The 27,190-nt window shown below is 40.5% G+C and overlaps 2 protein-coding genes across 4 annotated transcripts in view; one reads left to right on the top strand and one right to left on the bottom strand.

The window, feature by feature from the left end:
- gtf2b (general transcription factor IIB) lies at window positions 1-6,348 on the top strand. Its single transcript, XM_053437407.1, has 7 exons — window positions 1-113; window positions 1,576-1,688; window positions 3,275-3,408; window positions 3,854-4,000; window positions 4,714-4,843; window positions 5,046-5,327; window positions 5,661-6,348. Exons 1-7 carry the CDS (start codon window positions 97-99, stop codon window positions 5,792-5,794), a joined length of 957 nt encoding a protein of 318 aa, XP_053293382.1. The 5' UTR covers window positions 1-96; the 3' UTR covers window positions 5,795-6,348.
- Window positions 6,160-27,190, bottom strand: part of pkn2a (protein kinase N2a) — a 26,401-nt gene continuing 5,370 nt past the window's right edge. For 2 of the 3 annotated variants that reach the window (XM_053437389.1, XM_053437390.1), the window contains 22 exons: window positions 24,635-24,799; window positions 24,170-24,305; window positions 18,714-18,868; window positions 15,791-15,920; window positions 15,520-15,665; window positions 15,093-15,306; window positions 14,058-14,243; window positions 13,768-13,877; window positions 13,485-13,628; window positions 12,800-12,875; window positions 12,339-12,495; window positions 12,052-12,178; window positions 11,211-11,347; window positions 10,644-10,719; window positions 10,197-10,288; window positions 9,895-10,071; window positions 9,358-9,420; window positions 9,191-9,267; window positions 8,766-8,908; window positions 8,534-8,641; window positions 8,362-8,442; window positions 6,160-8,182 (listed from right to left, as the gene is read on the bottom strand). In XM_053437389.1, the coding sequence (XP_053293364.1) occupies window positions 7,979-8,182; window positions 8,362-8,442; window positions 8,534-8,641; window positions 8,766-8,908; window positions 9,191-9,267; window positions 9,358-9,420; window positions 9,895-10,071; window positions 10,197-10,288; window positions 10,644-10,719; window positions 11,211-11,347; window positions 12,052-12,178; window positions 12,339-12,495; window positions 12,800-12,875; window positions 13,485-13,628; window positions 13,768-13,877; window positions 14,058-14,243; window positions 15,093-15,306; window positions 15,520-15,665; window positions 15,791-15,920; window positions 18,714-18,868; window positions 24,170-24,305; window positions 24,635-24,799 (2,904 nt within the window). In that variant the 3' untranslated portion in view covers window positions 6,160-7,978. Of the gene's footprint in view, window positions 8,183-8,361; window positions 8,443-8,533; window positions 8,642-8,765; window positions 8,909-9,190; window positions 9,268-9,357; window positions 9,421-9,894; window positions 10,072-10,196; window positions 10,289-10,643; window positions 10,720-11,210; window positions 11,348-12,051; window positions 12,179-12,338; window positions 12,496-12,799; window positions 12,876-13,484; window positions 13,629-13,767; window positions 13,878-14,057; window positions 14,244-15,092; window positions 15,307-15,519; window positions 15,666-15,790; window positions 15,921-18,713; window positions 18,869-24,169; window positions 24,306-24,634; window positions 24,800-26,222; window positions 26,455-27,190 lie in introns of those variants that run through there. The other variant, XM_053437388.1, reaches the window with a different exon arrangement.

The following is a 27,190-nucleotide window of genomic DNA, read 5'->3' on the forward strand; positions in this document are numbered from 1 at the left end:
CTTTGGCTTCCCGTACCTTGTCAGAGACGTGACCAGAGAAGGTTATAAATAGGGGTACCACCTTCATTTGTTTCTCAACCACACAGACGCAGTGACATGGCGTCGACAAGCCGGTGAGTAGCGACGTTTCTCAACCACAAAGCTCGCGCTGTGTTTCTCAGCGGCCCTGGCACTGTCGTTTATGACAGAAGGAGAGTTACTAGCATGAGGCGAGAAACTAGCGTTGCTCGTGAAAACAACACGCTCGGCCACTTAGTGTATTGTGCTAGGTAGCCGCTAGTTAGCTTAGCTAGTCGGTGAGCTGTTGCCAGAAGTCACTGTGCGTGTCCACCGTTACATCCTCAGTGCTCTGCCCCGGCTAACAATAGCTCCACTGTATCATCCCCAGAACGTCCAGTGGTTTCATCGCCTGTTCTAGTCCGACGTAATTTTTCCTCTTTAGCATTTCGAGCTAATGGAGTTTGAAGCGGAAACCTATGAAATAACGGTACAAACCACAGCTTCCTCTGGATTCTCAGCACTTTGTTTACGTGTCATCAACGTCAGTCCTCTGTGAAGACTCCGGCTTTAATTATATACAATAACTAATTATGTTTACATGTCATGTGGATTTATGTTGCAACCAACTTACTGTCAACGAGTCTCTAATTATCAAGCAGAGGACATGATGTCGGGATGTCCGTAGTTTGACTTTCAATAAAGAGATAATCTGTTATTGTTGAATTTAGTCTCCATTACCACATCAGGATTATACATCAAGCGATTAGGTGATGAGTCGATCCGTCCATCGGAAGCTAATCATTCGAGATTTTATTTTAAGTAGTTGTTAAAGGTTAAAGTCTCAATATTTTCTCATCAGCTTGTGTAATGTGAGGATTTGTGTATTTTTTATTTCATGTCCGTCGTTCAAAGTTGTTAGAAACAATAATGAACATCTAAGATATGTTGATCTATATTATATTGATTGGAGTTTGTCTTATCTGATTTTAAGGCTTTGTTTCACGTTTACTTGTTTATCTATGATATATTGATCTAGAAAGGTATTATCTATTATTATAACACTTTCCTTTAGATCTGGATTCTCGTTCCAGCTGCAGACCATTAGCTGTTCCGATAAACTGATTATTCAAGATCTCTTTCTGGTCACTGTAAATGAACAATTAAATTGGTTGTGGATCAAGCCTATAATTGCTTAATTGGGTAAAACACACACATTTTCAATAAAGTAGAGCATAAAGCACTAAATAGAAGCTATTGAAATAACTGTAGGAATCTGTATGTACAAGGAGTCGAATTAGACAGTTGTAAATATATGTTTATATGTTTGATTATGTTTAAAGCAGTGGTTTTGTAAAGACTTGTTGGTGACGTATATTCACACGTTTGTCATCAGTATGAAAAATGGGAAAGGAAAGTGAAACACATCTGGACATTTCAACACTATTTGAATTAACCCTCTTGTGTTTTACTTTAGTTTTTCTCTTATGTTATCTTTTTCTACCACATCCTTTCATTTTCCACCATTTCTTGTATTTCTCGTACATTGAGAGATTTTTGTTTGTGTTCCTCCTCCAGCGGAGATGCTCTGGCCCTTCCCAGAGTTAAGTGTCCTAACCACCCAGAGGCCATCCTGGTGGAGGACTACAGAGCAGGGGACATGATATGTCCTGAATGCGGCCTTGTAGTAGGTCAGTGTTTACCTCACGCCCGTTTGTTTTTGAATCAGAGAGCACTCAGCGTAACACCACTACTTCCTGTCTGTCATAGACAAATCATCTAACTCGTGACTCTTCCTCTACATATTTGTTTAATTTCAAAGCAGCGAAAACTCAACAGTAGTGTCTTCTCTAAGAGAGAATGTTTACATTATTTTTCGATAATCAATACACATCATTTACATTTTGTTTAATCTTTCATCACATTTAGAGTAAAAAGTTCTTTGCGATATAAGTGATCTGATGCTGTAATGTGTCACTTAAACCAGAGGCCAGAATATTTTAAAACAAAATATGAAGAAACACTTTTCTACATTTAAGACCAGAAAAACACTGACATCCAACAAAAGTTATGAAATTGAATTCATAAATATACCATTTACCATCAAGGCATGTACTTGCACGAAAGGTACAGCATATACATATATTTGAAGATGTGCTGTAGACTGAAGACGAGGCTGTAGGGAACACAGCTCCCCTCTAACGAGCCCCCTGAGCACAGACCAGGTCAGACGGGGAATTGAGAGACGCCAGCTTCTCTCTTATGAGAGCTTAAGTGCCTCTGCAGTGCTCCTGCTCCCATAGGTCTATCGCTAAGGAGATCAACGTTACTTTGCTTCTAGATGGTAGAAAGACAGATGAATTTTAAAACAAGAATAAAATATAAAATCTAATCCTCAACCCTACTACATGGTTCCAGGAACAGACGGTCATAAGTGAGAGAAAATATTGGCCCCAGTTCAGACTGTGTGTCCGGTCTGTGTCCCCCCTTTTTCCTTTGAATAAACATTTGCTTAGATCCCACAACAGACAGTGATAAGAGAAATGAGAGAGAAGAGGGTGGTGTGTAAGTGTGATACAGTTTAACATGTAAACAGTATTGTAGTGAAACAAGCAGAAGACAGAATACAGGAGGATCGACACAGTATTTAGAGCTTTTGAGGCCTCGGACAACGGCTCACCTATTCACAGAAGGGAATTGTGTATTCAGTATTGCACAATCTTCTGCTTAATAATTCCACAGGGATATAATTGAGCCAAACTAAATAACAGAGTGAATGTGGTTTTATGTGCACAGACTGTCTGTGCCAGTGATTTGTGGAACGTGAACCCAATCTGTTATTTTCATCAGTTACCTTGTTCCATCTTCGAAATTGAAACCTCATCCCTTGTTTTTATCAAGGAAAAAAAAGTTATCACTATCTGATCAACAACGTAGCCATCAATACAAAAGACTGAAAGGAGCCAAACGAGACTGACGCTTTGTGTTTAACCCAAAGTTAAGTACTGATGTATTAAAAACTCAGGATATTGTTTGCAAAGGGAAAACGGGTTAATCCAGAGTGAAGATGTTTCTGGATATTATTACAGAACTTGAATGTCACTCCTAATTTACATTGAGATAAACTTGTAAATACACTTTCATTATAATCATCCAGCAAATCAAAGCTGCTTAGAATGCATGTGTAAACGATTTAACTCCTTAAAGTTCAGAGCACTTATTCTAATGATCTTATTCATATTCTTTTACTTCATCTGACCAAATTATTCCTCCTCAGGTGACCGTGTGATTGATGTGGGTTCAGAGTGGCGGACGTTTTCTAATGAGAAAGCCCTTAAAGACCCCTCCAGAGTGGGAGACGCCCAGAACCCACTGCTCAATGGAGGAGACCTCACCACCATGATCAGCAAGGTGAGGGTTACAGTCGCTCCATGACCTCTGTGTTTAGATTAGATTCCCTTTATTGTCATTACACAGGCCAGGCACAATGCAACCATTTAGGAGGTATAACCAGAAGTGCAATCAGTAATTATATACATATATAATACATACAACAGTCTATTAGAAGTGCAATTGGAAGTTTAACATATAGGAGCAGTTAAGAAAGAATGGTTTGGATACGGGAACAGTTAAATATAAACAGAATATAGAAGTATATACACTATGTTCCTATGTACAGCCAATTATTTGAGACCAGTGATAACATTTTACATGTTTACACTAAGAGCTATATAAACTATATAACAAGCCTTCAAGTTTAATCAAGGATGTGCGAAAATGTCCAGTGATTTTAATTACAGGACTCCAGTCTCTTAGCTGGGAAACATTTTTGTAACTTTCTTTGTTTCCACCCCAGGGAACTGGTGCAGCTAGTTTTGATGAGTTTGGAAACTCAAAGTACCAGAACCGGCGAACCATGAGCAGCTCCGACCGGGCCATGCTCAACGCCTTTAAAGAGATCAGCACCATGGCAGATCGCATCAACCTTCCAAGAAACATCATCGTAAGTTCACGTCACTGTTCTCTCTACCTGGTTTGGTTCAGACGATACCACAACACAGATGTGTCTCTGTTAGCAACAGGCATGTTCAAGGTCAGCTGCAAATCGTCTGCATTATTCAGGGGGGAGATGGAGCAGCCGGCTGCAGCAGAAAGATTCTGTACGTCTGTATATCTGTGTCTTCTACGTGTATGATTATTTCACTGGGATCTATTGGTTTTCATGTTTGCTGCAGTCGGGCGGCGCAAGCGTCAACAACCAAGATCAACCAAAAACACTAGCTTGGGTGTAATCCCCTGGGGAACCCCCGACCCAAGTGTATGTCTTAGAAAGCAGCGTGAGAGAGAAACGAAAGCCACCTGGAAGAAACAGTTTGAATAAGAGAAACGAAACAGAAACTCGTGGTTATGTAAATCTGTGTAGTGAATGTATAAGTGTATAGACAAACACTGAAGACTGGAGTCTCTGCTGGAAGCTACATAAACTGTTTTATCTGGGGTCTCATTCATTCTCATGTGTGTGTTTTGGGATGTAAGTCTCCGGGTTTACATGTATATAATGTTTAACATATATATAATGTAAAAAAATATACATTAATGATGTGAAGAATACTGTGAATTTTAATTGAAATAAAAGACAGGTGGATATGTGTAGAGACCTAGACTAAGGCTTTTGCTAGTAATGAGTTTGCTGTAAATAATCTTCTTGCTCTGCAGGACAGAACCAACAACTTATTCAAGCAGGTGTATGAACAGAAGAGTCTGAAGGGACGAGCTAACGATGCCATTGCTTCAGCTTGTCTCTACATCGCCTGCAGACAAGAAGGTGTACCGAGAACTTTTAAAGGTCAGAATCATCGTTTTGATTTCTTGTAACATCGGTTAGATTGTTGAAGTGACAGCTGCTCTTGAAGAATGACATTTCTCAACGCTAGAAGAAATTCTGCCTCTTCTTCATGTATGCAGACGGGTCTCCACAATTCTTGAAGATGCTTGAGAATTTTCTAACTTTAAATACTCTTCCACTGATCTCCTCGTTTTCTCCACAGAGATCTGCGCCGTCTCTAGAATCTCCAAGAAGGAGATCGGTCGATGCTTCAAGCTGATCCTGAAGGCGCTGGAGACCAGCGTGGACCTTATCACCACGGGAGACTTCATGTCCCGCTTCTGCTCAAACCTCGGGCTGCCCAAGCACGTGCAGATGGCGGCCACCTATATCGCCAGGAAGGCCGTGGAGCTGGACCTGGTGCCCGGCAGGAGCCCGATCTCTGTGGCCGCGGCAGCTATTTACATGGCCTCCCAGGCCTCCGCAGAGAAGAAGACCCAGAAAGGTGATTGATGATCTACTGAGTTTAGACCAGAGGTGGAACAGACATATCTGTACAATTCTTAGATAAAATAAAAGCTTGGTCCCAGCCTGAAAATGGGAAGGGTCCAAATAAAGGGTGAACAGGTTCAGGAAAGACTGTAAAGTACATGTTATTGTTAATCTATGTATTTGTAAACAAGAAAGAAAGTTGTGGGAATTGGTAACTGTATGATGTTATAAGAAGATCCAGATCCTAAATGATGCTTCTCCACTTACTTATTGTTGGAAATGCATCAGAAGTCAGTAGATTTACTGCTGTTCAAACATTTCAGCTTTGTCTCTGAACCTTCCACAGAAATCGGAGATATCGCCGGGGTCGCAGACGTCACAATCAGACAGTCGTACCGACTCATCTACCCGCGAGCTGCTGAACTTTTCCCTACAGACTTCAAATTCGACACGCCCGTGGACAAGCTGCCCCAGCTGTGAAGACGCTGCCTGCACTGTTTTTTTCATGCTTTAAAAAAAAAAAATTCATATTTGTGTTGAATTTGGGCGATTTCTCTTTGTCTCTTCAAAAGACTTCAGGCCCTTTATCGAGGCGCTCTCACAGGAATAAGATGGACACATTCCAGTTCTGAAAGAAACTAGCTTGCAGACTGAACTTACAGTATTTCATTTGTGTGTATATACTGTACTATGTATATATGTCCAAGTGGGAATGTGTAACTTGATCCTTGCAAATTTTAGGCTGGTTTCATACTGTATACATAAAAAAAGGTCCAATTTCTATTTTGTTTGTTTGAATTGTTCTAAGTAATAAAAAAAAACATTAAAAAGGCTTTTCAGTAAAGCATGGTAATCCGCTCATGGTTTAAATAACGTTTAAACAATTTGTTTACATAAAATCCTTCACTTGAACGATTAGGTGTCATCGCAGGAAGGAAACCTCTGACATAAGACTGTAAAATGAAATACTCAACGTAAACACAGGATGTGTCGAGGGTTGCGACTAAAAATAAAAGCGAAGGAACTATTACAAATGTTTAATTTGTGCATTCATGATAGGCAACAGACTACGAAAATGCCTTTTTTTACACCAGGGTGAACTGTGACTCAGGTATCTGTGTGTACCATCCATAAGGTTCTGCTCTGGCGACAACATGCACAAGCAAAGAATAAAAAAAAAGGGAAAAACTTTGTACAATCTATTTTCATCATTAAGAAACGTAGATAATTAAAATTAGTGCTTTCAGCTTAATTGTGTACATACAGTATGTATATATAATATACCCTGCCCTTCCCTGTAGTGTTTCATATCAACAGGTCTGCAACATTAGAGTCAATTCATATTCAACATGCTGGTTTCACTGTTCCAGCTTAAAAAAAATGTCACAGAAACAGTCAGGCGAGCATTTAAATGGCATTTAGACCTAAATTAACTTTAATGTGCTCCGCCCCCGGCCAAAGAAATAATCTGTCAAAAGGTTCACTTTCAGTCGATCAAAGATTTTGTTTGCTGCTGTAAAAGGAACAGGAGGGATTTGGTCATGTAGCTGTAACGGTGAGACTCAAGTTGACTAATGAGGTAATGAGAAAAAAAATGATATGATATCCACAACTGACCTTTCAATACAATGAAATATAGGAGCCAGCTGAACCCGGTTCTGACAATTAAAAAAAAATCTAATATCAAGTTTGGATTTGTATTCTTCAAAGATGCAGAGACATCATGAGCTACTTCCATCTTCAGAACTGAATTCAGCTGCAGAGCCACTAGAGGGCGTCAGAGACATTTAAATATTCTGCATTGTTTGTTCTTGACCAAAGGTTCAGAGTGTTTAACGTTTCCAATGTGAAGCTTCCAGATGAAACTCTGTGACGGTCACTTATTAACAGCTTAGGAAGCATGACTGCGGCTTTACATCAGAGAATTATTATTATTGTGTGGGATCTTCTGAGCACACATGCAAAGTGAGAGAACCAGGTGTTAAAGTGGGTCATGAACAAGGGCCGGGCCCCGACACACGGAAATGAAGTGTTTACTTCGTTTTCAAGTCGAGGAGAGCAGTAGTAGTCAAGATGCTTGTTGCAGTTCAGCAATGATGCTTTGAGCACTTTTGAAAAATTCACTGAACACCAGTCTCACACACGATGGCGGCAGAAAAGTCAAACTTTACAGTGAGATAAAAATGTCCTAAAGCTACGGCGAGGGCTTTGCAAATAAAACAAGACATGACAATAAAATATACGACTGAATATAATCTGTACAGATCAAAACAAAATGAAGACAGTGACACTGAATAACAGGATTGTGATTTGTTGTCTTCTTCTCAGAGTTCATATGAAAAACATTCTCAGTGGTCAGACAACGGACACAGCATCCCTCCTCCTTCACTCTCCAGCAACAGAGTTTCTTTTGTTCTTGTTTCTTTAAAAAAAGTTCTTCATGTGGATTAAAAAAGTAAGTGGGGGTCCTCAGGAGGCAACTTAATTTTCTTCTCAATGGCACAAGGTTTTTGCCCGAAGGCTCAAGGAGCCATGTCCGCTGCTCCTCCTCAACGTTTTGGGCCGGGAGGAGGAGGAAGAGTTTTAAAAACACATGAGCTACAGTCACTGCTGTGTTGGTTGGTTCACAGTGTGCGTGTGTGGAGAGAGAGGAGTCATGTGAAGCTAACACCAGTCAGCAATGTAATCAAAGTCAGAGAACATGTTCTGCTCCTCAGAGCGCAGCACTCGGGGTTCCCTGGGGGGGGTTAAGATCGGAGCCTCTGAGGTAAATTCATCGTCGAAGTTGCTGACGTCGCTGGAGCCCTGGATGGTCGGCACGAACGGAGGTTTCACCTTCTTTGCCAGCAGACCGTTCCAATCCATGTGCTGCCGAGAGACAGAGTGTCAAAAAAGTAGCAGCAACTGTTTAGTTCTGATCAGCATTAAGACTGGAAAGGGAGAAACATATAGCCTAGACCTCTTCAAAATAAAATGTGAAACTATTCCTAAAAACAACTAAAAAGGAAAAAAACAATGCAGAGCATTCATTTTTTTTAGCTTCTTACCCTGAAGAATAGATGTTTCTTAACCTCCTCTGCGTCCTTCTCTCCTGCTCCCAGGCGTCGCTCTGGACTCCTCCTCAAAAGCTGAACACAAGAAGAATAAAACATAATATTAAAACTGATTAACTCCTGTGAAAACACACGTGTTGGTTATTTACAATGTGAATCTACCCACCCTCCTCATGATGGAGATGGCCTCAGTTGAAAGGAATCGTGGGTAACGGACTTCATCATTGACGATGCTGTCAAACACCTCCTCTTCATCGTCGCCGGGGAAAGGCGACTACACGAGACGTGGCGAAATTAAAAAGATGAATCATCTTTATCTCAGAGGATTGTGTGGGTCAAAGGTCGAAGTAGCAGGACATTAATATTCAGTGTCTAATGAAGAGAAAGAACGGACTCACCTCTCCAACCAGCATCTCAAAGATGAGGACGCCCAGTCCCCACCAGTCCACAGCGCGGGTGTACGAGGTTTCAGTCAAAACCTCAGGGGCTAAAAACTCGGGGGTGCCACAGAAGGTGCTGGTGCGGTCCCTGAAACCCATTCCTGAAAGCAACACAGACGCAGTTTAACAACAACTAACAGATATGTTGACAGCACTTAGAATATGATTTAGAATTGTTAATCGTGTCTTTTAGTGATAATACTATACATTCGTAATAAAACACCATATTGTTCTCAATGTCTTTTTGATAGGTTTTACAATTGCATCTTTAACAGAGATACAGATAAATAGATAAAACTGCTAATAAAATAAAATATCTGGAGCCTCTGGATTCAACAACAACAGTCTGAATCTTTTTAATTCTTCGTCTTCTCCACATTTACCTTCTTTGCAAAGTCCAAAGTCGGCGATCTTCACGTAGCCCTCTGTGTCCAGGAGCAGGTTGTCCAGCTTCAAATCCCTGCAAATTAACAGGAACCAGCATTATTTATGAGACGTGAATGCTTCGAATATAAATAAATAGTGTATTAAAAATGATGCAAACTGTTACCTGTACACAATCTTGTGTTCATGTAAGAACTGTAATCCCAGAACAACGCAGGCTGCATAGAATCTGTTAAGGTACAGAACAAAATGTTATGACTTCTATTTGATATTACCCAAAGGAGAGGAACGAGGTACAAACACATAAAGTATGGGATGTCAGGCCTCTCAGGAGTGACATCCCAGACTTAGTGGAGAACAGAGGGAATCGAATCAAACTTGTATTACATGAGCTTTACTGAAAGATATTTTAAACTGGGGGAACCAAGCTAAGTGTGCAAGTTTAAACAGGAAATGCAAAAGGTATTTTGGCTCAGAATTCACATTTAAATGCTTGTGACAGTGTGTGAATGCAGGTCTAACTTCAGATCAGATATAAAAAGTAAAAACTATATTACAGCCCATTAACCATGAAGGCACCCATGAGCCAATCAGATACATGATACATCATCAACAGAGACAATCATGAATCATTAACACTTCACTTTAGGATAATTTACAGTGAGAACTTGTCCACTAAGTATTTAGAGGTCTGGTAACTCACACAGCCCGGGGCTCAGCGAACACATCAGCGTGGATGTGCATCATCAGGTCGCCTCCCGCCGCGTACTCCATGACAAAACAGACATGTTCCTGTGTCTGGAAACACGCAAACAGGTTGACCAGGAACGGGTGGCGGACGCTGTTGACCGCCTCGAAAATCCTCTTCTCACACATGAGACTAGAAGAGATGAAAAGATGGCGTGAGAAGTCGCAGCAGCAGAGGTGGATGAAATGTGTAGCTTGAGAAAAGAATGTCTTTCGACCTCCTATTTAAGAGTTTGAGCATCAATTTGAAATATTTACCTGTCCACCTCATCACGAGCCACGATGTCTCCTTTCTTCAGAGCTTTGATGGCGAACATCTCACCGGTGCTTTTATACTCCGCTAACAACACCTGCAGAGACAAGACATTAACTTATTATGTTTAATCCTTACTTTGCTGTGTAAGAGCTTAAAGGATCGGCACATGAATACGATTGGCCACGGAAGGAAGATGATGAATCAACTATTCCGATACATTTCCAGAAAACATGATCCAGTTCAAACCTCTTAAAACATGAGGATTTGATGCTTTAATTTGTCATATATGAGTAAAAAAAGTCACCAAACATGTAAATGTGATTTAATTATAAATATGGCCCTTTACGTCAGCTTTTATGAAGTTATTAATCACAGAAACAGAACAGATCAGTCAACATTAAACATGACCGTTCGCTGCAGCCCTCCGTTGATCATCAGATGAAATGTACCTTTCCAAAGTGACCACGTCCGAGGACCGCCACGCATTTAAAGTCTTGGAGGCTGAAGTGGAACTGCTCTTCTTCCCTGGAAGAAATAAGTGTTTGCATCAGTAAAAAAGAAGAATGAAGAATTCAGTGTAGACCCACCTGCATAAAGACGGTGTTTAGAATAAAAGATAACAGGCTGCAGCATACAACACAAGTCATATTTTTACTGCAGCATGAAAAGTAAAAATACAAAACAATAAGTCACAGCCAGAGGGCAGCGTTTATCCTCATGCAACTATTTCAATGGTTACTTTTTTATATCTGCAAGGTCCACAGCATGACAATGAAACGGTACAGTAGAAAACCTAGAGGCAGGTTCCCGAAAAAGTGTGAGCATTAATGATCTTCTCTGTCAGACTATTGTTTTCTGATTCTTAGAGTCTGTAAATCATAAACAGACCAATACTGAATATAACATATTATGGAAATAGTTCCTTATTCCTGTTTCCAATTTAAAAGAACTTTCGTATGAAATCCCTTGAAGCCTTTACAAGTAACACAAACCCACCAGGCATTTGTCTCTCTCACCTTATCTCTGGGTCTTTCTGGAAGGCAGTGAGCTCCAGGTCCGGGTGCTGGATGTCCTGCTCCCCCCCTCCATCCAGATCCCCCTTCACCACCATACTGTTTCTCTTGTTCAAGAAGTCAAATGAGGCGAGCGCATCCTGCACAGAGGAAATTAAACAGGAGAACAGCAATACATGTGAGAGATATGGGGAAAATAGATAAGAGTGGATAAAATAGAGTAATTTAATTGGGTTTTTGGTCAACTAAAAATGTTGACAATTGAGCACTAAAACGTTGTTGCTTATGTAATATACTACACAAATAAGTTAATATTGTTATAATAAAAGATCTATACATCTATATGAGAGATGGAAGACTGTGTTCATCTGCAGGGACATAACTATTTTGAAGAAACAATATCACAACAATTTAAATTAACGTAATAAAATGTAAAGTTAACTTAAAGTTTGTCCGAATAAATCTTGTCATTATTACTTTACTTCTTCAGTCATAGCCTGATTGATATTCTCAAACAATAGATATGTTAATGTGAACAATACCTGAATTGTTTAAATAAAAGCATGGCTTACACAACTTTTCATTATGAGACAGTGGCCAAACATTGTGATTTGTCTCCTTTTGCATAAACTGACTGTATTTGAGAATCTGTTCATTGATGATACAGAATCACTACTCAGGATTTTCTCCTCTTCCAGGGCTTAGTGTGGAGCGCTAGAGAAGATACCTCTACAGGAGTGAAGCTCTGTTTGAACAGAAAACGAGCTCAGCTGCTGCTTCGGTTGTCATTTTAGTCTGTGATTCCATCAGTTCTTCGCTGCCTTATCAACACTACAGGTTGTACCTGTACTTCCTCCTTGTCGGGCATCTTTTCCTGCACCAGCGGTTCTCTGATGTCATCGGGCACTGGGTAGTGTCTGGGTCCTGGTGTGGGGTCTTTGTCAAAGTCCAGTTTGGTCACCAGTGGGTCACTGTGACAGGACAGAGGTACAGTTTAGTACAGACATCAATGCTACTGAGATTAGGGCACTTAATTACTTTTTGTCCTCTTCTGAAGGCCCTTCGAGTTTTACAATGAGTTAAAAACATCTTTGCACTGTCTAGATCTGTGTGCAGGTGTTTTGCATGTACCTGCAAGGTGTAGGTGAACCAGGCAGACTGCTCTGTCCAGTCTCAGCGGCCTGCGGGCTGAAGGAGTTTGTGCTGACAGTTGGTATGGCTCTTCTCACCAGGCGACCCCAAGTGGCAATGTTGATGTTCATCTGAGGGGCTCGCAGGAACGTTTTACCTGACAACGCCAAAGTGAAAGAGACAAACGGTGATGATGTTTCTCAGGAGCAGTGAAAAAAAGTAGAACAACCACTATAAAAGAGTGGTGTCTATGAATAACACAACAAATCTCTTCTTTCTTTTAGCTACCCAACAACTGATTAGTGGTTAAAGAAGGACAAATTTAACACTGAAGTTAGTAAATTTAATAACTATTTTTAGACACAACACCCATCCCTGTTTGAACTAATCTTATCACTGAAGTCTGAGAATAATAATAGTGCATCTTGATAAAGTGTGATGTGCTGACAGTCATGTCTCACCTTGCTGCTTCGAGAAAATCTTCTTCTGTCTTTGTAACTTTGGTCGTCTCTCAATGACAGGGTTAAAAAATGTGACCTAAACAAAACAAAATCATGAGGAGTCAGAAGCTGCAGCAATTTGTGTGTGTGTTTGTGTGTATATATATATATATATATATATATATATATATTTCTATACATCTATATATGATGTACTGTTAAGGAATTACAGTTTAATATTGCACATATAATGTGGATGAAGAAATGCATGGGACTGATAAGACTTTGGTGCATCAATAAAATGTCATAAAGATAAGAGACCAACCTTGAACTAAAATGAACTAGAATGAATGCAGTTCCATTCAGGTGAGAAATGCAGCTAAAAAATGATCCAATTTCATTGGCCGTTTGAGATATGATTATGACACTTGCAGCAAAATGTTACAATGAAACACACAGGATCAATGAAAATGTTACTTTTTATAGAGGACCAATTTTCCTGACTCTCGTCAAAATAGAAAAAGATAAGAGATATCAAAAGATCAATAAGGAGAAATACCAATAACAAGATATTTCATGTTTGTTTTTGATTTTACTCACTCACTGTATCAATGGTATCTGCCCACCAGAGGATGTATGGTGTTTTAATGACAAAAGGTGTATCCCTATATGGAACTACCTAGTGTGTGTGTGAGTGTGTGTTTACCTCAGCAAACAGCATCCCTTGTGGCTCAAGGTACAGACACATCCCATGACGCTGATTGTCCAGGAAGTCTTCCAGCCGAAGGAACTTGACGGCACAGAGCGACCGCCAGTCACGCCAGTACACCGAGATCTCCAGCTCACGAGACTACACAACAGAGCCACACAAACACAGAACATCAAACAGATGTGAAAATTAGGTTCTGCTGCACAAACATAACACTAAGTCGACAGCACAGGTGTGGGTCAAGGGCAGATGTGCAGATGTGTGCGTGTGGGGGTTTTACCCGGTCCAATTCCAATGTAAACTTCTGGTCCCAGGCCTGGTTGCTGACTGGCCTCCAGCTCGTCTGACCGACTACCGTGTTGTCCAGCTTCAACACTGCACTGATCTCATCTAACACAACAGACACAGTCTCTATTTGTTAAACACAAGTGTTAACAATGTGGGATTTTAGACTGTAATTGAGCTGATATAACAGATAAGGTTACTTTTCTAGCCAATCTTAAAGTTCACTGGTTACTTTTTATCAACGTTCATGGTTTTCAGATAGAGTATGACGTGCGGCCGACTTACTGGAGAGCTCCTCACTCTTTGTCAGGTTCCTTGAGCTCACGCCACGGTTTCGATTTGCTCGGCTGATGAAGGAGGAGCGCGTCTCGCTGGGGCTCCAGCCGGGCAGCGGGACAGACGCAGCTTTGGAACGTCCCGGGACATTTTCCAGAAGGTCCTGACAGCCCATGAGCCTGACGTCTAACGTGCCTGGAAGTCAGGCAGGATGGTAAACATTCCGTTAGTCACACAATCCTTCACCAAGTTCAGTTATCCCACATTGTAACTGCTCCTGAAATACTTTCAAACTTTATCAGGAGAAGCTACTTGTGGTTGCTTTCATTAAGATATGTTGATTAATAAGTTCTTCTGTTAGACTAGTCTTATTCAGGCTTAAAATATAAAGAATGACTTATCTAAGGCCAACATACTTACAGACCATCTCAGACCTAATACCTGTTTATATGAGGATAATTCTGAATGATATGTGTCCTCTACCTGCCAACAATGTATGAAAACAAGTGAGATTGTGAAAGTTTTGAAAGAGCCGATTAAACCGATTAAAATAAAATATTCACGTCTTTTCAAAAGGATGAAATAGAGATGAAAAGCTCAGCAGACAATGGGCCTTTTTTTTGGTCAGAAAAAGTATCAGGATTCATAGCGAATCAGTCCTGCTTAAGAGGATAAAACTAGACAATTTAGCACAGCTAATCCACTGTTAAATCTGATTTACAGGAAGTATTATCATCATCCAATAAGCCCTTACAGTTCCATGGAGCTGGCTGTTTGTTCCTTTGTGACTTAAGGAACGTTACACAAACAAAGTCTGTTCGCTTAAATTGAACTTGTGTTCTTGAGTAAAGCACACATCAGACAAAACAGGATGAAGAATGAAAAGTCTGTGTTATATCACTGTGCAAATTGAGCCAAAATTAACACATAAGTAATTATGACTGCAAAACAAGTTAGATTTTCAATACCCACACCTGATAACATCTGTTATACTGTGGTCAGAACACTTAACAACAACCATCATTGTGTCCTTGGTGCAGTTACCTGTGAGTGCAGCGGGCTTGGTGACTGTGCTGTACTGGTTCTGTGTGGAGATGAGGCTAGATCTGGGACTGAGGGCCGGTGACGACAGCATGGACAACTCCTCTAGGATGCTGCTGCTGCGCGGGTGGTTTTTAGGCAACTCATTGAGGCGTTGCTCCAAGGAGTATCGCAGGAGGTCCAGTTTTTGATTGGATTCATTAAAACGAGCCTGGGCCTGGTGAGAGAAAAAGAAAGAGGGGCGTGGGGTAAGTCGAAGGAAGGATAGAAAGAGAGAAAAAAAATCAATTACATGGTCCATTTTACTTTATTAGCGCACACCGGCAGTGCAGGGATCAGTTTCATTGAAGTCAACACATCTATGAAGAAAAGCTTTTTTGCGTGTGCTTCTTTTAAATAAGTACACAAACACACATGCATGTAGACTTACCTCTGAATGTGCTTTTTTTTCGGTGACTTTTCCTGAGCCCAGAAGTTTCATGACATTCTTGGCTCCCTCTGCGACAGCAGACTCTATCCTGGCGTGATGACACAGCTCCTCCACCCGCAGGTCTAATGGGCTGATGATGGGCTTTTCTGGAGGACAAGGACGGATATTGTTTCTTTATTTTGATGAATCTTTCTTTATTAATAAACTACGGGCATCTCTCCTCAGAAGCCTTGCTGCTGTAATCGATGACAGAAGGAAAGCAATGACTCACCCATCATATCATTGTTCTCAAAGCTCAACTCGCTGGTCTGGCTGGCTTTAAGGATCTGCATCCTGATGAACTCTATCTTCGTCTTGCTGTCCTGAAGCATCTGCTGGGCTGTCGCTAGCAACTTGCGATCCTATGAGTGAAGAGGAAACCGTTAATATTAACACTTTATGTAAATTAATGAGGGTCTCAAAAGTTCTAATAATATTTTCTCTTCTCTTCACATAACTTTCAACATCAGGACAAATGCTCCACATCTATCATCACTGATTGTGTTATGTTGTTGTGAGCACTTAACACAAACAGCCAGGAAGCCAGATTATGCCCTAAATTGGAGTCAAAGTACTAGTGACCACATGGAACATTTTAGTCACAAAACAGAAAGTGGAATCTCATTGTGTTGTAATTGTTTCTCATACATGCAAACAGGCACACACATACACACAGAGTGCAGTTATCAAACTCCACCCAGAATTCCTCTGAAGTTAAAATCCTAGCTGTTGATAGCGGCGCGCACAGGAAAGACCTCTGTCCAGCAGGCATTTCCTCTGTGACATCAGGACAAGACTATTTCCAGCTGCAAGGTGCCTCTCTCAGTCTGTCTGACCGGGGGGGAAGGTCACATAAAACACTGACCTCCCCCGGCCAGACAGACGGCCGGATTGTGTTGCAGTTTTCAGCCCTTATTACTGTACTACAGTTACAGACAGAGGCTCTGCAGGTGCCTGCTCTTTTTTAAACCGAGCTCACTTGCACAAAGTACTGAAACCAAAGGCCTGTGTTTGATAATGTTTGATTGCTTTTTATAACTTTTTTTTTGTACAATTCAGCACAAATTTTCATTACGCAGAAATTGAGAGTGTGCGAAGTTTAATTTAGAAAGTGCACGCATACACAAGAGTTACGATTCTTAAAAATAAAACACTTTCAGAGCAAGAAAACTGTCAAAGCAGTGTTTTTGTTAAACGGGAGGGGGGGATGTCATGTGCAGGACTAATTCTTGGCCAGGCACAGACACTCCCTGGACCATTTCTTGGATGCCGTCGAGAAACAGATGTGCACATAATGAGGGAGTCTTCAAGGTGCTGGTAGGCAGAGCTTCGTAGGGACGGTCTGGACAGAGACAGGGTAAAGGTTTCCCCTCGTTTCCACTGCTAAGCTAAATTAAACTAATCCCCTGCAGCTTCTTATTCACCATACAGACTATGGGGGTATCAGTCATCCACTGACCCTCTCAGCTTGAAATCAAATGAGCATTTTCCCCAATATGTTAAACCATTCCTTTAAAAAGAACTTTCAAGGCAATACTAATATGGATACAGTATTAAATTACGCAGAGTTATATCACCAGCCGAGTAGAGGAGACACCACTGAAACCTTACACTATACTGAACTGTCTACTACAAAGTGGCTTCAATTACTATTGATGGAGCCAAAATGAGCGAGAGGCTCTCAGTACTTCAGGAAGCTGTTCACATTAGTCAACACAAAACATCACAACTGAATATCTCACCCAAAAGTAAAAACTATTTGAATCCCTCCTCAAAAAGCAGTCTCTACCTGAGGGAGACTGCTTTTTCTTTCCACTCACAGTGACTCAAGGGTTAGTGTTTACCACCATGTTGTTCACAAGCACTATGTATGACACAGTATGCGTCAGCGCCTTGTCAGTTTCCTCCTCCCCTCAGTGAAGCTGTAAACGCAAACCTGCCAATGTATCATTCAGCCATCTTCAAGAGTAGAGGGTTGCTTTCAAACTGGAAACGATAATGACCGTGGCACCTTCATAAATAAAAAAATAAACAACTTTTGCTACTTCAAGTTTCCAAAGCTCAGTTCTGGTGATGATGAGTCTGGAAATCCTTCACTCTATGGTTCATGAAACAACTCAGTTATGTAGCTTGTGTGTTTGTCCTCAGTGGTGTTTTGCAAAAGAGCAACACATGCACCAGGTCTAATAGGCAAGACAGCCTGAAGTGACATTATTTAAGTATAAGATCTGCATTATAAAGAAGGTCAATAAAACTGATGAAGTGGTGTGGTTTTGGTTTCCCTGACTTTCCAGGGATAATTCTGGTTTATTCCGTATTGAGTCTTTGGCCATCATTTCCGTGGGTTATGGGAAAACAATACAATCACTATAATAGGGACCACGGGGGGGGGGGGAACGCGAACTGTCAGCCCATGAAAAAGATACTTGAATCATCAGCGGTTCCCACCTGTGGGTCAGGATGCCCAACTAGGGGTTGAAAGTACAGTACAGTTCATCTAAGAGGTCAGTTAATGAGTAACCCAGACAAAAGAGAGGTTTTTGCCATAAAAATTCATATTATTTTCTTATCCAGTCAATTGTTTTCCCTCAAGTATTTCTGGATAATTTCATAGCTTTAATTAGCTCCTGTTAAAAAATACTATTTTGGCTTTAACTGCTCACAACACGTAGGTTACTGTTTTTGAATGTGATCCCATCCCTAAAATTTGGGCAACACTAAAACATTGAATTTGGATTTACAATGGCAAGTGAGCGCTTTCTTGAAATGTTGCAAATAATCACTTTCTGTACAGGAAAACTGTGTGCACACAACTAATGCAAATACAACAGTTCAAAGTTGAACCATGAACTTGATTTGTAAACAGATGGATGTTTATTTAGTGATTTTACTGTTCACCTTTAAGTTGAGCCAACATGTTACTGATGCTTATGTTCAGAACCTTTTCGATCATCTGACTGCTTGTGTCTTGTGTGAATGTATGGGTGATGATTCCACATGCTTTAGTTGAGTCCAATGTTAATATAACTAAATGAAACCTAAACAAGTGAGATTAGAAACAGTATAAGTGATGTGTGTGAGTTCACACACTTGGCTGCCAGACATTTAAGTGTAGAATGTCCGGTGAATCCGCCCTTCTCCATTTGAATCCTTACCTTGGAGGGTCCGTTGGAGTACATCTGAATCATGTTCTCTGCGCCCTGTTTGACCTTGAGCTCAATGTCATTCTGTCTCTTCAGGGCGGCGAGGCGGCTACTGCTTGTGCACATTCTGGCCTCACTGTTAGGGGTGTCTGGGGTCAGAGGGCATTCTGGGTAAGGAAAGAAAGTACAAGTTAACACCTTATGGCTCACAGATATATGATTATGTGCTGCTGGAGTCTGCCACAAATATACACTCACTGTTAATAGAAACTCACACGCAAGTGCTATTTTTGCCTGTCAGCCATTTTGAAGTTAGCTACAGTCCTGCCAGCTCTGGAAATTGACCTAGAACTAAAAACCCATCAGGTAACAACTTCAGCTGTCACATAGTGTATCTACAGAGAGCTGCTGATTATAATTTAATGAGATTTGTTAGCACAAGACTTGATTTGACTGGACCTTACAGAGAGGAGGAAGAACAATTAGGGCTGAGGAGTTGAACACAGTAGATGCCGGTAATGCACCTTGATGTTGGTTACCAACCGCCAATAAACTGAACAGAGAAGAAGAAAAAGTAATTGGCTTTCTTCTCTGTTCCAACTCACATGGACATTACACTCGAACCCAGGGCATGCGTCGTCAAGCAACTGGTAAATGCCATATGTCGGTGTTGCAAAATTACTTCTACATTATGGGACTACAGCCAGACTAATCTATGTCTTAATACGTTTATTGCTTATTCTCATAGTATGACCTTGTTCAGGTATTTGTATAGGTTAACTGTTTACATGGAAGTGTTGTCACAATACCAAAATGTTTGCTTCAATAACAAATATTGAATTTTAATACTTTTGATACTTTTCATTTGATAAAAAAAATAAACAGAGTCGCTCCATCTGAGCCACTGGCACCAGACTTACAACAAGTAAGTATAACAAAAAGTGTTGGAAAAAGGATAAATTTAAATTTAGGGCCGAATTAGTTTATGAGGCTACCAGTAGTGTGAAAACTAATCCTGGGTTTTCACTTCTTCTCCATGAAATACCAAACTTACAATGTAATTTATGCTCATTATCTAAATTCTCAATAAAGTTGTAGTTTAAGTGTTTTCTTGTTTGTTTGTATTAAGGCATATTGGTGGGTCTTGACAATGGATAAATTACCTTCATTTTTATCGCATTAGGCTATATAAAATGTGGCTTATTGTAAAGATCGAGATCATAACTTGTTACCTTTAATAACATAGTCTTATTATAGACGCACATGTGACATGTGTGACAGCTGCTGCACTGAGAGAGAAAAAAAAACATATGTCTAATAGGAGGCACTCTACGCATGCCTTATTGAAATGCTGTCGCCGGGAGCACAACGGCTGCAGAAAGGTCCTGGAACAGCTGCTGTTCAGAGGTGCTCTCCACAATTTTTTCATTTAGTTTCAATACTTCAGTCCAATATGTCACTACACTTCCCGTAGCCTACCCTTTTCAAAGCAGTCCAGCGATTCTGTTGACTGAATTATTTTTAAGTCTTATTGTGAAATATTTGCATGAGCGGAAGATTCACTGCTTCATTCTGATAGTACTGGGATTTGTTTGAGCACACAGGACTACTTTTAAACAAGGAAATACTGTAGTTATACAAGAAACCCCAGAAAGGCTGTAGTTATATTAAAGTTAATGTAATGAGCTTCAAGCGGTGGGCTGTAGTCTCTCTCTCACACACACACACTCACTATAGACCCTGTGTAAAAACAGCTCTGACAGTAGCAGCTTGGCTGCAGAACCGAGGGGCCGAACCACAGCCAGTGTGAACAACTGACAACCGCGTCCAGCAGCCGTTCCTCAGCTGTTGCTCTCCGGGTTTCATTCACAAGGAACAGATACTAATAATAATAAGGTATTGTAAAAATTTTAACGGCTGAGTATCACGATACGTTTCATATGTGTTAATATAAACCATATTGATACTATATATAATTTTATACAATAATATTGTCTTTTGCACACTCTGTCTACATATTCTCACACTCATAGTATATTATATTATCTATTGTATAGTCAAATACTTTATACCTCTACTATATATCATATCATATTATATCATACTCTTTGTATATTATTTGTATATATAAGTCTATATACACATATTTATACATGTATACATGTTATTATTATTATTATTATTATTATATTTACTATTATTATTATATATACTGTTGCTGCCATTATTATTATTACTATATACTGCTATTATATTGGTATAATTACTATCATATATAAATATATATTATGTTATATTTATATACTATATATACTGTACTATTTTTATATACTGTCTAACAATAACATTACCAGCATATCATCAGTACTATTACCATCATCTTGCCACTGCACCTTATCTACCTATTTATCTTATGTTTCTGTTTTTATTCTTTCTACCTCAATATTTTTATTTTTATTCTATTGTATTGTATTTTATTGTATTCAAATGTACCGGCTGCTATGACGACTTAATTTCCCTTCGGGGATGAATAAAGTAATCTATCTATCTATCTATCTATCTATCTATCTATCTATCTATATCTGTATACCATGCAACACTATTACATGGCAATGAATTAATCCGACTATTGTCCTACTTGTGTTAATACCACAATTGTGGTGTCCATGGCCAACACCATTGTGACATTACAGTGTATGCAAATAAGAATAATATATGCATGATGAAGAGAAAACTAAAACAGGAACCTCCTACCCACAGTTTTGTGTCATGAGCTCACTGGTTTGTTGTGGGTTTTTTTCATGTCTGGACTCGAAAGGTGAGGAGTAAACCCCTCCCCAGACTAATCCCTGCTGCACAAAGCAAAACATTCTCACACACATGTGAGGTGGGCAAAAAAACTAAACCTGCCTGACTTCTCCTGACTTAACTTGCAAGTTTCGTTTATGGTGTCATAAAGAAGCTCATCTTAGAAATGTGACTTCAAATACAAATCTGATTTCACTGAAGGTGTTGAGTCCATTTAAGTGGACCCGACTGACAAAATCAGTTATTCTTGCAGACGATGCCAAACACAGATACCATTAACTAGCAGGCAGCTCTGTGATTCATTCATTCAGAATTTTTCATCAAAACACTGTCTAATGAGTTTTGAACACCTGTGGGAAATGGAAAAAGGGAAGCATGAAAGCCTGAAAATGAGTCATCTAATGATCCTCAACAAGCTGAGAGAGCGTCACTGCAGAGGTTTCTGTTAGCGTGCAGGAAGGAAGGACATTAGCCTCTATGGGGCAACCCTCCCATTCACCAAGAGGCAGGGTAAGATAGGAAAAACGGAGTGAGAACTTGCAACTTCTCCTCCAAACCACATGTCTGCGGAAACAAAATGAGAATTGAACAGGGGCTTGGGGCGAAACTGAAAATTCACATTGCATAATGAGGGTTTGTAGTGTCATGTGAATGCCGTTCGTGAAAATGACAAATGCATGCTCAGAAACAGATGTGAAAAAGTGCTGCGTATGTCAAGCAGTCTACTATCAGGGCTTGGTCAAGTTCACATCGAGCCAAGAATTCAAGGACCCCTTCTCCCCACCCCTTCTTCTGAGCGTGGTGCAGCCCACGCTGGGCCGGAGGACAAGACAGCCAGCTACTGAATAGCTGATGTCACTGCTGGACAGCTGACAAGGGAAACCCTCCCTCAGATTGACCCCATCTGTGTCTAATGGGAAACATGTTAACAAAACGCTCTAAACAATTACATCATGACTTGGAGAACTGGACTCGAAACTGACTTTAAAAAAAAACTGGTTGTCATGTGAGATGTAATATGGTGACTCGAAGGAAAACTGACTGAACTTGTATTCCAGGAGTAAACTGCTGATCTTGGGGCAGGTCTCTTTACGAGACGAGAATGAGATCATGAGAATGATATCATACAGAATGTGACCGAGGGAATGGTGACCCTGTGTCTGAGCTGCTGCTGCTGCTCACAGACAGTACCTGAGAGAGTTAGTCCATTTGTAGACTCAGCTGAGAATATCCAGAGCTCCCTTAAATCTCTCCTGGAACAAAAACACATTCTGGACTGCTTGCAGAGGTTGAGCAAGTCCTTCCAACTAATTCAGAGGAAACAAGTACCGTCTCTCGCAGATTCAGGAGCTCAACATACTTGAAGACGTTGCCTCATGCTACACTCAGTCCCTCTCCATCATTTTGCGACTGCCAGCAACATTCCTCTGGCATCGCATCACTAAAAAAGAAAGCCCTCGTTCATCAGATACAGGGTCGCAGAGTCAGGCTAAATTTGTTAGCACTTGAGATAACCATTTACCAAGACAACCTCCCTTCCCTTCCCTCCCCAAACACTCACACACCCCTCCTCATCTACTTCCTAATGTCAATTGTACCAGGGGACATGATGGCAACAGGCAGACAAATGCAGTTCCTACTCTTCCCGAGTTCACCCGAGCACTCGCCACCAGCAAAAGAACTCAGTACGGCAACTGGTTTAACAAAACCAGGCTGAACGCACATGACTCTTGTGGTAAACCCTCTACAAATTCCATTGTTGTCGAAAAACACACAGGAGCAGGCTTTCAACAGCCTCGAAGGGGAACAATCGGCAGCTCATTGTAACTGTCGCTGGAATGTGGAATGCAACAATGTTAGCCTCTGGAGAGTGAGTCACCTCCAAACCATCAATGTGCCCTGTGTGTGTTCATAAAAGGTGTTGCTCTAACACAACACCGCCAAAATTATTTACTCAGTGATACTTAAGTTAAACAGTATCTGGGTATGAAGTTGTTAAAGATATGAAAATACTCAGAAGTTGATATTGTGCTGGGAAGTTTTACCTGAGGGGGAGAAAAAAATCACTGTAAAACTCAAAGCCGATGATGAATGGGTCTTAAAAATGAAATAGTTTGTGCTGCTAGCAAGAAAGTCATCAAATGGAAATGGCTGCAGTCAAACCTGCAAACTGGACTGCAACTCAGTCTGTTGAGAGTCAGGCTCTGGAGAATTTACCTTTACTTCAGATCACAATACCTGAAATACTGGAAATGTTGACCAGGTACTGTATTCACATGGCATGTCTCTAAATGACCCTGTTCCTCTAAAGCATGTGTTCCCTGTGTAAACGCACCCATTGTTTTGGTTTCATGGTGCATTGTGTTTTAATCTGTTGATTATTTTCTCAATTATACCATTACTTGTTTGGTATATGAAAATTTACTAAACCACAGCACGCTGTTAAGCTGAAACCATTAAATGTTTTTTGGTTTGACAAATGATTTAACCAATTAGTCAAATACCACAAGAGTTGCAGTTCCAATTTAACCACAAAACAAAAGCACATGGTTCATGACAATGTAATGGTGTTGAATTAATTTATGTATACTCTGTTGACTACTTGGTTAATGTTTAGTAAATCCTCTCGTGGTGTTCCAGTGTGGTGCTCCTGCTGTTACCTAGCAGTTCTTCAGGATCTTTGACCACGATGTGGGCGTTAAGCTCTTGTAGCTCCTGGTGAAGCTCCTCAACCTTCTTATTAGATTTTTTCAGCATGTTATCCACATAGGCCAAACTCTTCTTGTCTGTGGTGACCTGAGGAGAGAGGAATGAAGGAGACAGAAAATAATTAAGACAGTTTTCTCAAATAATAAGGAAATTCCACAACTTTTTAATCATAACAGTCAGTAACGCTTTCTCAGGTTCGTGGGACGCTTTGTATTTTTGGAGTTTGAAAGACGTGGGCATTTCACTGATGTTGAGTTGATCTTGACAAGAGTATCTGTGAGCATTTCTGAAGCTTGACCTGCTCCATAAATTTCAGGTGACTTAGCCTCTATTGTCATAGACATGCAAAACTAAATCACTGGATTACCCCTTTGACATTAAGCCTGTCCACTATCAAACTAAATCTGTGGTTTTACCTTGCGCAGGTTCTCTGCACCCTCCTTGATCTTCAGCTCCTTGCGGATCTCACGGCGGATCTGCTCCTTGATCTCGTCTAGTTTTTGTTGGACCATGGTGTCGGATAGTTCAAGGTTATGTCCCAGACCCAGTCGCTCCGCCACCAGCTGGCCCCTGGCATCCCCCTGGAGGACAGGAATGGAGGACAAGGAGGAAAAAGAGGCGATAGGAGGAAGATGTGGAACGTGATTAAGAGGTCAATGAGGGAGGAAAGGAGGAGGAAGAGGAAAATGGGATACCAGAGAAAGAGGAAGAGAGGACATAGGGAGGTCAGTGGATACGTCAACAACAACAACTGCACACTGGCATTTTCTGTGTTGCATTAAACCAACAGAGCATATCAATATAGAGTGTTGACTAAAACGATGCACCAACTTGCAATATTTCAGCAGCATGCATTTCCAACAGTAAAGAATTGATCAGAGAAGAAGAGCTTCAGACATAGTTTCACCTCAGCGGCCACTGAGTTTCTCATAATAACCAGTGAATTAAATTAAAAACCCGTGTGATCCAATTCTGATGTAAATTGATCAATAAAAAAATTCAACTTTTAATAATTTTAAATGAAGAATCATCTAAATTATCCATTTAATTGTTCTAATGTTTGGAATCCACTGTGTATTAATTTCTGATGATCAGGGATTTTAAACTGGTTGCTCGACCTGTGCGATCTGAGGTCAACCCAGAGTAGTGGTGTGGTTTGAACTTCAGCTAGCTTCTGTATGCCGTGTTTTCACTGCTGCCGTCAGTCACCATTGACCTGCATCCTCAAAGCTGTCACCTTAACTAAAGCGGGATTAAAAGTCACTTCCTGAATGGCTTTAAAGGTCCTGATGAATTTAGTGTCGCACTGGTGAAGCTCCCCTTACTGATCACAGAATATTTTGTGACTGAGGATTGTAAATAATCCGTTTATTCCATTTCATCATACAGTTCAACAATATAAATTGTTCGGTTTAAAAATATCATCTAACTGATTGTTTAATGTTGACAACATGAGGTGTTCATTTAGTTACATGTCACAACTATGAAATTAACAACACTTAACTTTTTAACCTATGAGTCACCATAGCTTTAACGAGCCAAATTACAAACCATGATATGAACCCTGCCCTCACTCTCGAAATTTGAATCGCTACATTAGTTAATCATACACATTGTTCCAGATAACAGAAACAACTCAATTCACTCAATGTATATATTGTAAAAGTTAAAACAGAACTGCTTGCACTTGTAAAGTCTAAAGTCTCTGAAATTGTGCCAGGTCTGCTGCAAGTGTGAGAAAATTACCTTATTCCATTCATAAAATGAGGGCACACTGGGATGTGAAAAACAGCATCATCACACTGTGACTATCACGAGATCTTCTTGTTGCATTTAGCTAGTCATGATTCTGATACGAAAAAAGAAAAGCACATTCTCATCCACATATTTATGTATTTAGGCTTGGTGGTCTTTGCTTCCATTTATTGTTAAATCACAGCTACCTAAGGGGGCAAAGATGATACTGGTTCAAAACTCAAGGTTTTACTAATCCTGGTGCCTTACCATAACTTCATCGGTTTCAGTCAACTCCATCTCTAGATCAGTTGAACAATCCAGTCCATGCATGTTCTCCTGACCAGCTACACTATCAGCAAACAAACTCCAGCGACGTTCTGTTGCCATGTTGGATCAATACTATCCTCGGTCACAGAGGTTAAGCTACACCATAACTGATAGAGGCTCTGCTGAGAGCCACGCTCATTCACTCTGCTACGACGCAATTTTCTCCAGCGCACTCATTTTACGCTCTCTTTCTCACCCATCCCATTGACATCAACAGCGAAGATAAACTGTCTGAGCAGCGACAGCCAAATCCCTCTTAGTGTCTCGCTCTGTGAGGTCAGAGCAGCCCAGAAGGGACCTAATCTCACTCCAGGGAGAGGACTGTGTCTAAAATTAACTCCAGTTCAAAACATAATGCTGACTGTCCATTGTGGCCTCAACTCCCCTGGAAAGCAACTTGTGTAGTGGAGGAGAGGCTCTCCAATCACACCCCAACAACTACAAGAAGGTACCAAGTACGGTAAACTGTTCAGGTCTTGAACTTAAGAACACAACAATAAGCCGGCAGTGGGGATAGTTTCAGAGGCTGATCGAAGTGTGTGAGTGTGTGTGAAGAGGAAATCCTGCAGGACAAACGCAGACGCTGTTCTGTTATACGTCATGTCTCTGCTATCTAAAATAACACTGGCACGGCATCATGCTGGCTTGGTTCAGATCAGTGTAAACATGCGAAACCAGCAGAATGACGTCTCCTCTTTAAGCTATTGTAATTAGAGATAAAGTTGGTTTGATGGTGTTTTTTGACGACCATTGAAAACAAGACTAAAGATTAAATAGACACAAAAAATAATTATTGTCACTGTAAAGCCATATTCAGACAATCTTTTGAAAAATGTATGGAACTTCTTTTTCATCCTGAGAAATTTGTTTTCTTTCAGTCTGTCATGTGTTCAAAATCTCACCAACAC

The sequence above is a fragment of the Pleuronectes platessa genome, chromosome 13 (assembly GCF_947347685.1).
Source record: "Pleuronectes platessa chromosome 13, fPlePla1.1, whole genome shotgun sequence".
Taxonomy (NCBI): domain Eukaryota; kingdom Metazoa; phylum Chordata; class Actinopteri; order Pleuronectiformes; family Pleuronectidae; genus Pleuronectes; species Pleuronectes platessa.

Excerpts from the sequence above, each read along its gene's own strand:
- gtf2b (XM_053437407.1), top strand. Across the intron at positions 4,001-4,713 it reads ACCTTCCAAGAAACATCATC|GACAGAACCAACAACTTATT; the intron begins GTAAGTTCACGT and ends CTTGCTCTGCAG. Across the intron at positions 5,328-5,660 it reads AGAGAAGAAGACCCAGAAAG|AAATCGGAGATATCGCCGGG; the intron begins GTGATTGATGAT and ends AACCTTCCACAG.